The sequence below is a fragment of the Lepeophtheirus salmonis genome, chromosome 4, assembly GCF_016086655.4.
Source record: "Lepeophtheirus salmonis chromosome 4, UVic_Lsal_1.4, whole genome shotgun sequence".
NCBI classification, from domain to species: domain Eukaryota; kingdom Metazoa; phylum Arthropoda; class Copepoda; order Siphonostomatoida; family Caligidae; genus Lepeophtheirus; species Lepeophtheirus salmonis.
In genome coordinates, this window is record NC_052134.2 from 31,051,348 (window position 1) to 31,061,870 (window position 10,523).

General features: G+C 29.2%; 2 protein-coding genes across 2 annotated transcripts; both read right to left on the reverse strand.

The window, feature by feature from the left end:
• Positions 1-1,332: 1,332 nt before the first annotated feature.
• On the reverse strand, positions 1,333-1,955 carry LOC121117016 (uncharacterized). Its single transcript, XM_040711341.2, has one exon. The coding sequence runs from the start codon at positions 1,918-1,920 to the stop codon at positions 1,447-1,449; it is 474 nt and encodes a 157-aa protein (XP_040567275.1). The 5' UTR covers positions 1,921-1,955; the 3' UTR covers positions 1,333-1,446.
• Positions 1,956-6,547: 4,592 nt separating this feature from the next.
• LOC121117015 (uncharacterized) lies at positions 6,548-7,134 on the reverse strand. Its single transcript, XM_040711340.2, has one exon. The coding sequence runs from the start codon at positions 7,092-7,094 to the stop codon at positions 6,627-6,629; it is 468 nt and encodes a 155-aa protein (XP_040567274.1). The 5' UTR covers positions 7,095-7,134; the 3' UTR covers positions 6,548-6,626.
• Between the last annotated feature and the right edge of the window lie 3,389 nt (positions 7,135-10,523).

The window sequence follows — 10,523 nt, forward strand, 5'->3', positions numbered from 1 at the left end:
ATACATTAACAAATTGCAAGAAATTAAATATTTGGACAAAGAGTTTACAAAAATGATTTATATTGTCAAAATATGACAAAGTGCTCAAAATAAAATTAATCTATCTTATTTTAACGCTTGAAATATATTTAAAAAAGTCTCGTAGATCAAATGTCCTATATACAATACCATACCTATGGAGGGGATGTAAGGTAACCTGCTCAAAACAATATTTGTGCCCCCGACTGAAATATAAAATAATTTAAGTTTTATTGTAATTTTTAAACTACAGAAGTATAACAATAATCTAAATTATTCCAGTTAAAAATCGGTTCATTTTTAACTGTACCCTTCAGACCTTGGGACATGTGTTGTGTGGGTCCAAATATAAGATCGTTCACAGGTATTTTTCCCAAATTTAAAAAATATATAATCAAATTACTTTCAAGTCAAGTAGTTTTCAATCTATGATATGTGAAAGATTGAATAAAAGGGGTTTTATTTTTATAAAGAATGGTTATCTAAACAACACATTCTGTCCAAAAATTTCAAATTAAAAGAAGTTTTAATTGCGGTGGCAGTATTTATAAAAGTTCTCCATATTTTCTCAGACGGTAAAAAATAGGATTAGATGTCCAATAAAAATTACTGTAATCCTAAACTAAAAAGCAATTCTAGGATTTATTTGATAACTTGTACTCCATTTAATTAAAATATATAATTATATTTAATTTTCCAAAGTAGTGAAACCTCAAGAAATTCTTGGAAAACGGGATCTCGGGAAAGAAACCTTAGTTACGTCATAATGAATCAATTACATATATATATATAGTTTCCTTAATCCTTAATCCCCTTCTCTATGTAGTCCTTAACATCCCAAGAGAGATATTTATCTGACTCTTCAGCTACATTTCTGTACATTATCAACAGTTTATATATGTAATAGTTAGTGAAAAAAAGAGTAATTCGAAAGTAATGTGACTGAAATAGGAATCTCATTCTAGCCAATTGTTAAATATTACATCTAAATTTTTAAAAAATACTTAATTTATCTTTTTGCTCCAATTTATTTTACAGGGATGTCAACCTAAAATATCAAATCATATTTTCTAACATTGATATAACTATTATTAAAATTAATGACTAACCTAATCTAAGATACCATTTAAAGAGTTTCATCACCAGTTATTAATATATTACTTAAAGATTATGGTGATGTACATATTACTTGTAGTATATTACAATCAGAATACGTCTATTTTAAAACGGTACTGTACTAAATTGTCAGTAGAAACGGATTTACAGGACTCAAACCTCCAAAATATAAAATCAAATGAAACAAATAACTTTAAATATAGTAACTTTATAGTTTATTTAACTATCACTAGTAACGTGACATGGAATTTAATAAATAAACAGTGAAAGAATGAATATTTCATAATATGTTTGTTGGTAACTTGGGAGTTCTTAGGCTTCATAAGCTGGAGCTGGCTTGTAAGCAGGAGCAGGGGCATGATAAGGAGCTGGAGCAGGAGCGTGATAAGGAGCTGGCTTGTAAGCAGAAGGCTTAGGTTCGTACTTGGGGTAGACAGGGGTTCCTTCGTATTGAACATCAGCAACAAATCCATTGTAAGCATCAACGGTATAGCTCACAGTTTGAATACGACCATCGGGAAGAGCCACTTTGTAGGATCCGGAAGTGATCTTTCCATCAGCATTTTCCTCAGCGGAAAAGTTGGAGCCAGAGTAGTCATCAGCTACGCCGTATTGGAAGGCATAGGGTTTTGCGGATTCTTCGTATTTGGGAGAGTGGTAAGAAGGAGCAGGAGCATGATAGGGAGCAGGTTGGGGTGGATGGTATGGAGCGGGTGATGGATGAGGAGCGGAGTGATCTCCGTAAACGGAGGTAATGAGAACAGAAGCTACTAACAACTTGAACATTTTTCTTTGTGAAGGAATGATATCGAATTGAATGGTTGATATAATTGTTGCCTGTTATTTTATAGTAAATGTTGATTTCCTATTTTGGGCCTGCTTTTTTACGGAAGGAAATGTGACTTTGAACCATTACTTTTAAGAAACATTTCATATTAAGTCTATCACTAACCACGCCTTTAAACTATATCTTGTGACAAGAATACATGAATACGTTGCAAGCGGTACTATATCTTTTTTGCAGACTTTTTGAAAAAATTGTTGAAAATATTATGATCCATATATTTATTGCTCTTAAATTGTGGGGAAAATGAATACTTTTTTATTGCCATTTTGAATAATTTAAAGTTATACAGCAGCGTTTGAATACACCATTTACAAAAAATGTGTATTGTTTTTGTATTTTCTGAGTTAAAAGAACTAAAACGACTATGCAATCACTTTTAATTCAATTTTTACTTTATGGTAATATATGAACTAATATTTAAGGCATAACCTTTCAAAGAAAATTGTCTACCATAAAGCATGTGAACGCTACGTCAAAACAAAGTGTAATTCAAGTTAAAAATCGAAACTGTTATCAAATTAATAAAAGTGAATAATGAATAAACGTTAAAAATTAGATATACATTTATAAAAGTGAATAATTTCCCACTTCAATTGAAATTGGTTAATTTAACGATTTGGAAATTGTTCAATTTTTTACATGATATTTAATTTCAGGTAATTAAAAAGAGTTTAAATCCCATTAGGGTCACTATTCCTTAGACATAAAATAAATTTTGCATTGGGGCTTAAGTACTTTCCTGTATAAAATTTTGTTGGAAGAAATTTCGGCTTAAAGTAATTTTTCTACAAGGATATTTTACCTCTATATATATAAAAAATGAGGGGTTTCCGTGTTGATTGTTACTTTTGATAACAGTTGATATTTTTTTCAACTTTTAAATAAAAATATTTAAACTATGACCTCTCAAGATGACATTGCCTTCAATTATGTTGCAATTGATGTCGTCAGTGAAAACACTTTATATCATTTAAATTTTGGTACTTCCATTTGATTAAAAGAATTATATACTTTGAAAAAAAAAGTTATAATATCAATTCGATTTTGTAGATATAGCAGAACCTGCAGATAACAGCTAATTAAATACGTATATAAGAAAAATCAAAGAGCTACTTTTGGGGGAAAAAATCTAAAAAGACAAAGTCTGGTATTTTGTCAATATGTGAGAAACAAAACAACTTTGAATTAAATTTAGAAAGAAAAATTACAGATTAGCTCCGAATTTGAATTGGATTTCGCTCATTTACGCTGAAATCCTGATTGTGTACAACTGATAAATCACTAGGGAAAATGGTAAGGCGTGTATATTGAGTGAAAAAAAGCACCCATTTGTTCTTTCCATTCATTTGAAACAACTAAAATTGAAAAAATTGAACAAAAACCCGAAAAAAATCTTTGCTTCTTTTTCATTGTTCTCCAAGGACATCCCTTACTTAATTCGTGAAATGACGGCCACATAATCAATTTTTGTTAACATTTAAATGACAATAATAAAACTTTTTTCCGATTGGATCCACTGAGGTTAACTTGAATTACTCTATGACTAGGTAATCAGGATAAATACATAAGTGACGTCATCTATGCTACCTGTGACATACCACGTGAAAAAAAGTTCTTTCATACCTTAATGAATTTGAACATGGAATAGAGAACCTTTTTTTTTATTCCATATAATAAAAAAAATTCCAATTTTAAATTGACTTTTTTAATATGGTATAGAATAAAATTTAATAAATCATTTTACAATAGTTCGTACAAGTGTTCAATAAAATATTGATATACGGCCTGCGTAATATTTATAAAGGTTCATTTAAAATAACTATTGTATATTCAAATAACGAAACCAGCTGATGAAAGACTCATCAGACATGGCCATCTACTTCCACTCAATTGAGCCTTACAGCTAAACACTATTTTTGTGGGAATAGTACAGACCTTGGGCTCAATGGTGTTCCAAATCCTATATTTAAGTGGGTTCAGATCGAGTGAGGAAGGAGGTCACTATGTCCAGGGCCATAAATCGCCCTTTTTCAGCTCAGGAGTTTTATAGTCTTGGTTAATCTGGTTTCTTTTATAATTGCTGTTATGAGCTGGTGATGTCAACGGATTTAACTTTTAAGGCCCATATCTTTCACGGCATTCCTGATCTTCCTCTAATTTAACGTTGTCCTTTATTGAGGGCTTGTCCATTGATTTTTGATAACCTTACAAATAATATATTTCATGAATTTATACAAAAGTTCTTCAGATGCTCAGAATAGTTTGTAAAAAGTGTAAGTCCGGATAAACTCTGACGGTTGCTCAACCAGCAAAAAAAGTATTGGCATTTAAATTAAAGTTATTGGCCATTTCACTTTTAGAAACAATGCGTGTAGTCTTTAATAGACATGCACTTACTATAAGACCTACAAAATACAATATTACTCTATTCAAATGGTCAAAGTCTTGCCTACTTGGATATTATCATTGAAAAAAAAAAATGAAGTTTCCTAGGTTCATTCAGATATTTTATCAAACTCACATCCATTAGTATATTGATTCTTAAAGGAAATTAAAAGTATACTTTTTTTTACGTTGATATTGCATGTTCCATTACCGAGTGTGAAAAATAACACAGTTATTTAGGAAAATATTATTCTATTGGCAATATTAAAGTTTCTCCATATGAAATCATTGCACATTCATGTGAGAAAAGTATTATATAATAAATATTTGACTCGAATGTCGATGGTTTATTAAACCATATAAAATATATGAGTTATGTACCAAGATCATTGTAAATATCTTGCAAAAAATACTTATATTTTCATTACACCATAAAATAGTACGAACATATTAATTTTTTCTTAATTGTATAATTAATTTTATTATATCACAGAATTTAAAAAAAAGGAATCAATGACTTCAAGAGGGATCAATATTACCTTTTTTAACCCTTTTAATGCCTATATTTTAATTTGTAGGCGACATAATTTTATTAATTTAAATCTTTAATTGCTTCATGATTAATTTACTATGTTAATGCTGAAAAAATTATTTGATAGGACTGAAAATAAGTAAGCTCTTTCATTATGATATACTGATACGTAGTTATGATTTTGAGAAGAAAAAACCATGTACTTACGGTATATTTAGTCGAAATTTGCAATGCCCCATATATGGGACACTATGTATTGAAAGGATATGGATCAGCAAGGGGGACTGGGCTGGACCGCAGTTCTAATTTAGGACCGCCACAACACTAGTCTGGGCAAAACCAACACTACAAAGGAATTGCAAGAGTAATATAAGGACAATTTGGAACACTTTTTGGCTTTACCCTTCACCTGTTAATAATCCCCTTGACTAGCAATGTAGAATATCGTAGAAGTGAAATAAATGCATCATTCAGGCTTAATAAAGAATCCTTGATGACAGCCACGAAGGCAAAAATTCCGGAAGATGTTTTGTATACTAGCTGCAAGATCGTCAATCACATTAAATGAGGTATTGGTCAATTGTAGAACAGTATTAAACATCTACATAAATATTAATACACATTTAAATATAACCCATAATCTGTGAGTGATTTAATTTTTTGATGGTACAAAAATTTAGTTTGTACCATTTACGAATAAAAGAATGGCTTTCCATTAGTAGTTCAAATCAAAATATCTAGAAAATAAAACCATTTATTTTTTCATTATTAATATATTCAGCAGATGAAATTGAGTACGATTTGATCCATATAAAATTATACAAATGAGATCAAATTTAACAAAAACAGAAATTGTTAAAGCCCCAAAACAAGCAAATATAAAATTAAATTTTAAACCCAAGTTTTGATTTTGCAGAAAGACTTTGTTCGTTGAAATTGAAGCACAAATTTGATGTAAATGATTTTTTATGTAAAGTTAATTACAATGACCTGAAAATATTAAAATCAATAATAGAGACTTTTTTCAAAAACATTAAATTTCTTACTACTAATTATAATATTAATTATCGCGCTGATAGCGAATCTATAATAAATACTTTTTGAAATACAATATTTGGTGTTCGATAATTTTTATATTTAAACGTTTAAAGTACCTAGAAACCTTTTATAGGGTTCACTTATTTTTTCAAAAATGAACATCGATTCATTTCAAGTTGTATTTGGACAAAAATATTACTCAAATAATATAGATAAAAATTTACTTGTTGAAATATTTTTATTTCATGTTAAATCAAATTGAATCATTTTGAAAATATTTCACTCTTATTCCTGGGTAATTTCTACCTCAAAAAATTTAAGAGTAGAAATCAAACTTTCAAAAAAGTGTTGCTACTGAATATTATACAAATTACTGTAATGATTGGAAATAATCACAAGAAAGTTACATATTTTGCAAGAAAAAAAAAAGGATGAATAGATTATTCAAGATTATGTTTAATTACGTACATACAAAAATTTATGAATGGCAAAATTTCTTCAAAACTTGTCGTAAATTAAATAACAACAAATATCTATATTTTGAAAGAATGGAATAGATAATTGTTAAGTAACTGAATGAATTGAGTATGAAATAACTTTTGGTTCAAATATCAATATTTAATGGTTTATTTAAGTATCACTTATAACATGACATAAAATTCAATAAATAAACAGGGAAAAAATTAGTTATTAGGCTTCATAAGCTGGAGCTGGCTTGTAAGCAGGAGAAGGGGAATGATATGGAGCTGGAGCAGGGGCATGATAAGGAGCTGGCCTGTAAGGAGAAGGCTTAGGTTCATACTTGGGGTAGACGGGGGTTCCTTCATATTGAACATCAGCAACGAATCCATTGTAAGCATCAACAGTATAGCTCACAGTTTGAATACGACCATCGGGAAGAGCCACTTTGTAGGATCCGGAAGTGATCTTTCCATCAGCATTTTCCTCAGCGGAAAAGTTGGAGCCAGAGTAGTCATCAGCTACACCGTATTGGAAGGCATAGGGTTTTGCGGGTTCCTCGTATTTGGGAGAGTGGTAAGAAGGAGCATGATAAGGTGCAGGTTGGGGTGGATGGTATGGAGCGGGTGATGGATGAGGAGCAGAGTGATCTCCGTAAACGGAGGCAAGGAGAACGGAAGCAACTAATAACTTGTACATTTTTTCTTGATGTGACAATCAGTTGAAAGAATGAGATTTAATTGAATGGTTGATACAATTGTTGCTCGTCATTTTATAGTAAATCTTGATATCCTATTTCAGGCTTGCTTTTTCATTGAAGGAAATGTGACTTTGACCATTATGTCTGGGATAAAATTATTATAAGGTATTTGACTGACCACGCCTTCAAGCGATATTTTAAGATAGGAGTGCACTATATTCCAAAGTATTGATTTCTTTCCAATTCATTTAGATATAGAATGAAAAAAAATTAAAAATCTTTAAATAAGTTTTTTATTGTTCTTTTAATTAGTCAGATGAAGTAGCACTGATTTAGCATATATCAATAATATAGTATAACAATTACTTTACCTGTAGAATTGTTTTTGAATTCCATACATATAATATATATTTTCTTATCTAGGACCTTCCGAGTTTCGAATCTACGCACAATGAGTACAATAGAATAATTTATCTCTTTTGTTTGTGTTGAAAAAATTCAAATGTATCATTTTCATTTCTTTTTAGTTCTTGATTTCCGGATACAATTAATTTCTTATTTCTATAATTCTAAAAGATTACACATTCCAACAAAATTAGAAAAAATGTCCACTTAATATCTGTGATAAATAATTTAATTATCTACTAACTCTTTTGAATACAAATTAAACACATGTACAAATTATTAATATATACTTGTTGATATTCATATTATATAAGCTGTAAAATTTGTAAAAGTTGATTTTCTAAAATTTAGATGTATTAGTGTTAGAAAATTAGTGTTAATACGTCTATAAACTTTTATTAAAAGTAATATCAAATCAACTGAATTTGGAATCTTGTACTTCAAGACTATATATAATAAGAGCTCAAAAATAAGTATCTTATAGTAAAAGTTCAAGACGAGTCTCAAATATTTGCTTACAAATCCAAGTCCTTGAATATATTCATGGAGTCCGGGGCGAGTTTTGAGTCATAGTAATGGAGGCCAAGACAAGTCTGGAGTCTCTCATTCCGTCTTTAACTTGAGTTCAAAGTCTTCAAAATATGAACTCGAGGCCCGAGCGTGTCGTTTATCTCGAATCCTAGTCCCCTTTTAAACAAATTTATATTTATTACCATTTGAAAATATGTTGAAATTATACTAAACTAGTCCTGGGTTTACTTTAATAGTCAAACTAGTTGACCACGTAGTGTGGCACAAGAAAAAAGAGAAATCAATTACTTAAATGATATTTGTTACGCATATAATTTATAGAATTTAAACAAAAACTGGATAGGAGTACTAATTTTTGGTTAAAATGCTGATTTATTTTAATGCAATGCAATTTGTTCTAGTAATTTCATATTTATAATATTCTATGTTTTGTATATATATGTATATCTACATATATGATTCTAGTATTCCTCGATAGATTTATCATAAAGATGCAATTGTGGTACTAAACCTGTTCTTCACGACAAATTATAGTTGGTGGACATATATATCTACTTAAAGGACTTTCAGAGAAAAGCGGACAATATTAATCCGTATCACATTTTATCATATTAAAAGATTTGAAATGCTTCAGAAAAACGTTTTCCCTTTAATTTAAAGTTAATTAAATAAAATGATTAAGAATATGAATATTGTGTAAATTGCTGTGGCTGACTTGGCAAGTTTTAAAACTCAATTTGTCACTTGATCCTGTAGTCCGTTTGGTTGAGGTTCGGGGTCTTGTAGCTTAGAAGTATTATTTAACTATTCCTACTTTTCTGTAAAATTATATAACCAAAAATTGTAGATTACCTTTAAAAAATGGTTACTAATTACCATTTAGCACCAAATGAAGTATGGACATTCATTTAGCATGGTTTTACCTTTGAAATTTTAACAATGATAAAATAATATCAATTTGGGCTGTATATATTTTGTAAAATTATTATTCAGCATCGAATTCGCCAAACTATTTAGCGCTTAAAAACAAGGTAAATGGTGTGATGGTTAGCACAGAGGTGACTCATATTGCCCAAAGTGTTATGGGGGGCACGGATCAAAGTTGCAATCTCCAACCTTTTTGTTTCTGTCTTTGTACAGTGGGTAAGTTATATTTGTTTGCAGTAGCTATGGTTGAAAAATAACAAAAATAGATTTCCATTAATGTGTGCAGCTTTATGATTGACATTATCTACACCTTTCAAAAATACAGTTACAGAGGTGGTGCAAGAATTACTCACAACATAGTACACGCTTCTAAAAAGTGACTTTTGTTTCGAAATCGTTCCCGAAACCTTAGATATCTTATTTAAATTTCTTGATGACTATATTTGACCATTTTAAGAGTATATAGGAATTTTATTCTGTAGTTTTTTGTGATAACCGATAATTATTTCAAATTTTCATATATTTTATTGTCTCAAAATAAGAAAGTTTGAACTCCATTAAGTCAACATAAGCTGAAGTTTGCAAAATATTTATAGATTCATTAGGGTAGTACTACATTATTATTAAATTATCTTAAAGTTTAAATTAAAAATATATAAATTATATTTGTGTCTTACCATTTAATTCCATGTGAAATATTTATACAAAACATCAGAGTATAAAAAAGTAATTGGGCTGGTCATAATTAGCAGCCTAAAAATGAAGTATGAATTGCCAGTTGATTGAAAAATGACAGATATATAAACAAACCTTCCTATGAAAAAAATTTTTTTATTTAATAAAAAAAAAGAAGATAGTTTGATAAAAAGTATTATCAAGTTATATAAAATAATTTAATAAACATTTTTAGACGCAACATACAAAAAAAATCTATTAGTTCATTACCAAGAATGGAAATATAAATCAAAAAGAAAGTTAAATATAAACAAAAATGAGATTCAAAATATTAACGTATATACAGAAAGGAGTATTAATTTAACAATAATTTGCGTGATCTAGAAGAAATGTTGGGCTACATCCTCATTGTCTCGTTAAATTTTCACAAATAATAGCAACCATACAAGTAATTAGCTATATTTTTCATTTAAATTGGTTAATTTTCATAAAAACAGAATGAAAGTATCGAATTATGTTTCGTTTTTCAAGTTTCAACCTATTTATTAAATAACAAACATGTCCCAATTCATATTCCTATATTGTTTGACTTATAAATACTACTGATTCTAGGAATATGTTTATTAATTAACCAGCTCCTTGAGGGGTCCAAGGGGAACTTTTAGAATTCAGAAAAATACTTATGTTATATTAATCATAAATCTATCAATTATATCAATTTGATATAACAAATTAACCATCGACTTTAACAGGCTAATAAGATCATTACTGCTAACTAAGACTTTATACGAGTTTATAGATAATTACTTTCTTTAAATAATATAGAATACTAACAAATTTTTTGAGAGTTTGAAACAGGAGTTTGTAAGTTTAAGAACGAAACGAGTAGA

Bases quoted from the DNA above. Each gene is read 5' to 3' on its own strand.
- LOC121117015 (XM_040711340.2), bottom strand. From the start codon at position 7,094: ATGTACAAGTTATTAGTTGCTTCCGTTCTCCTTGCCTCCGTTTACGGA.
- LOC121117016 (XM_040711341.2), bottom strand. From the start codon at position 1,920: ATGTTCAAGTTGTTAGTAGCTTCTGTTCTCATTACCTCCGTTTACGGA.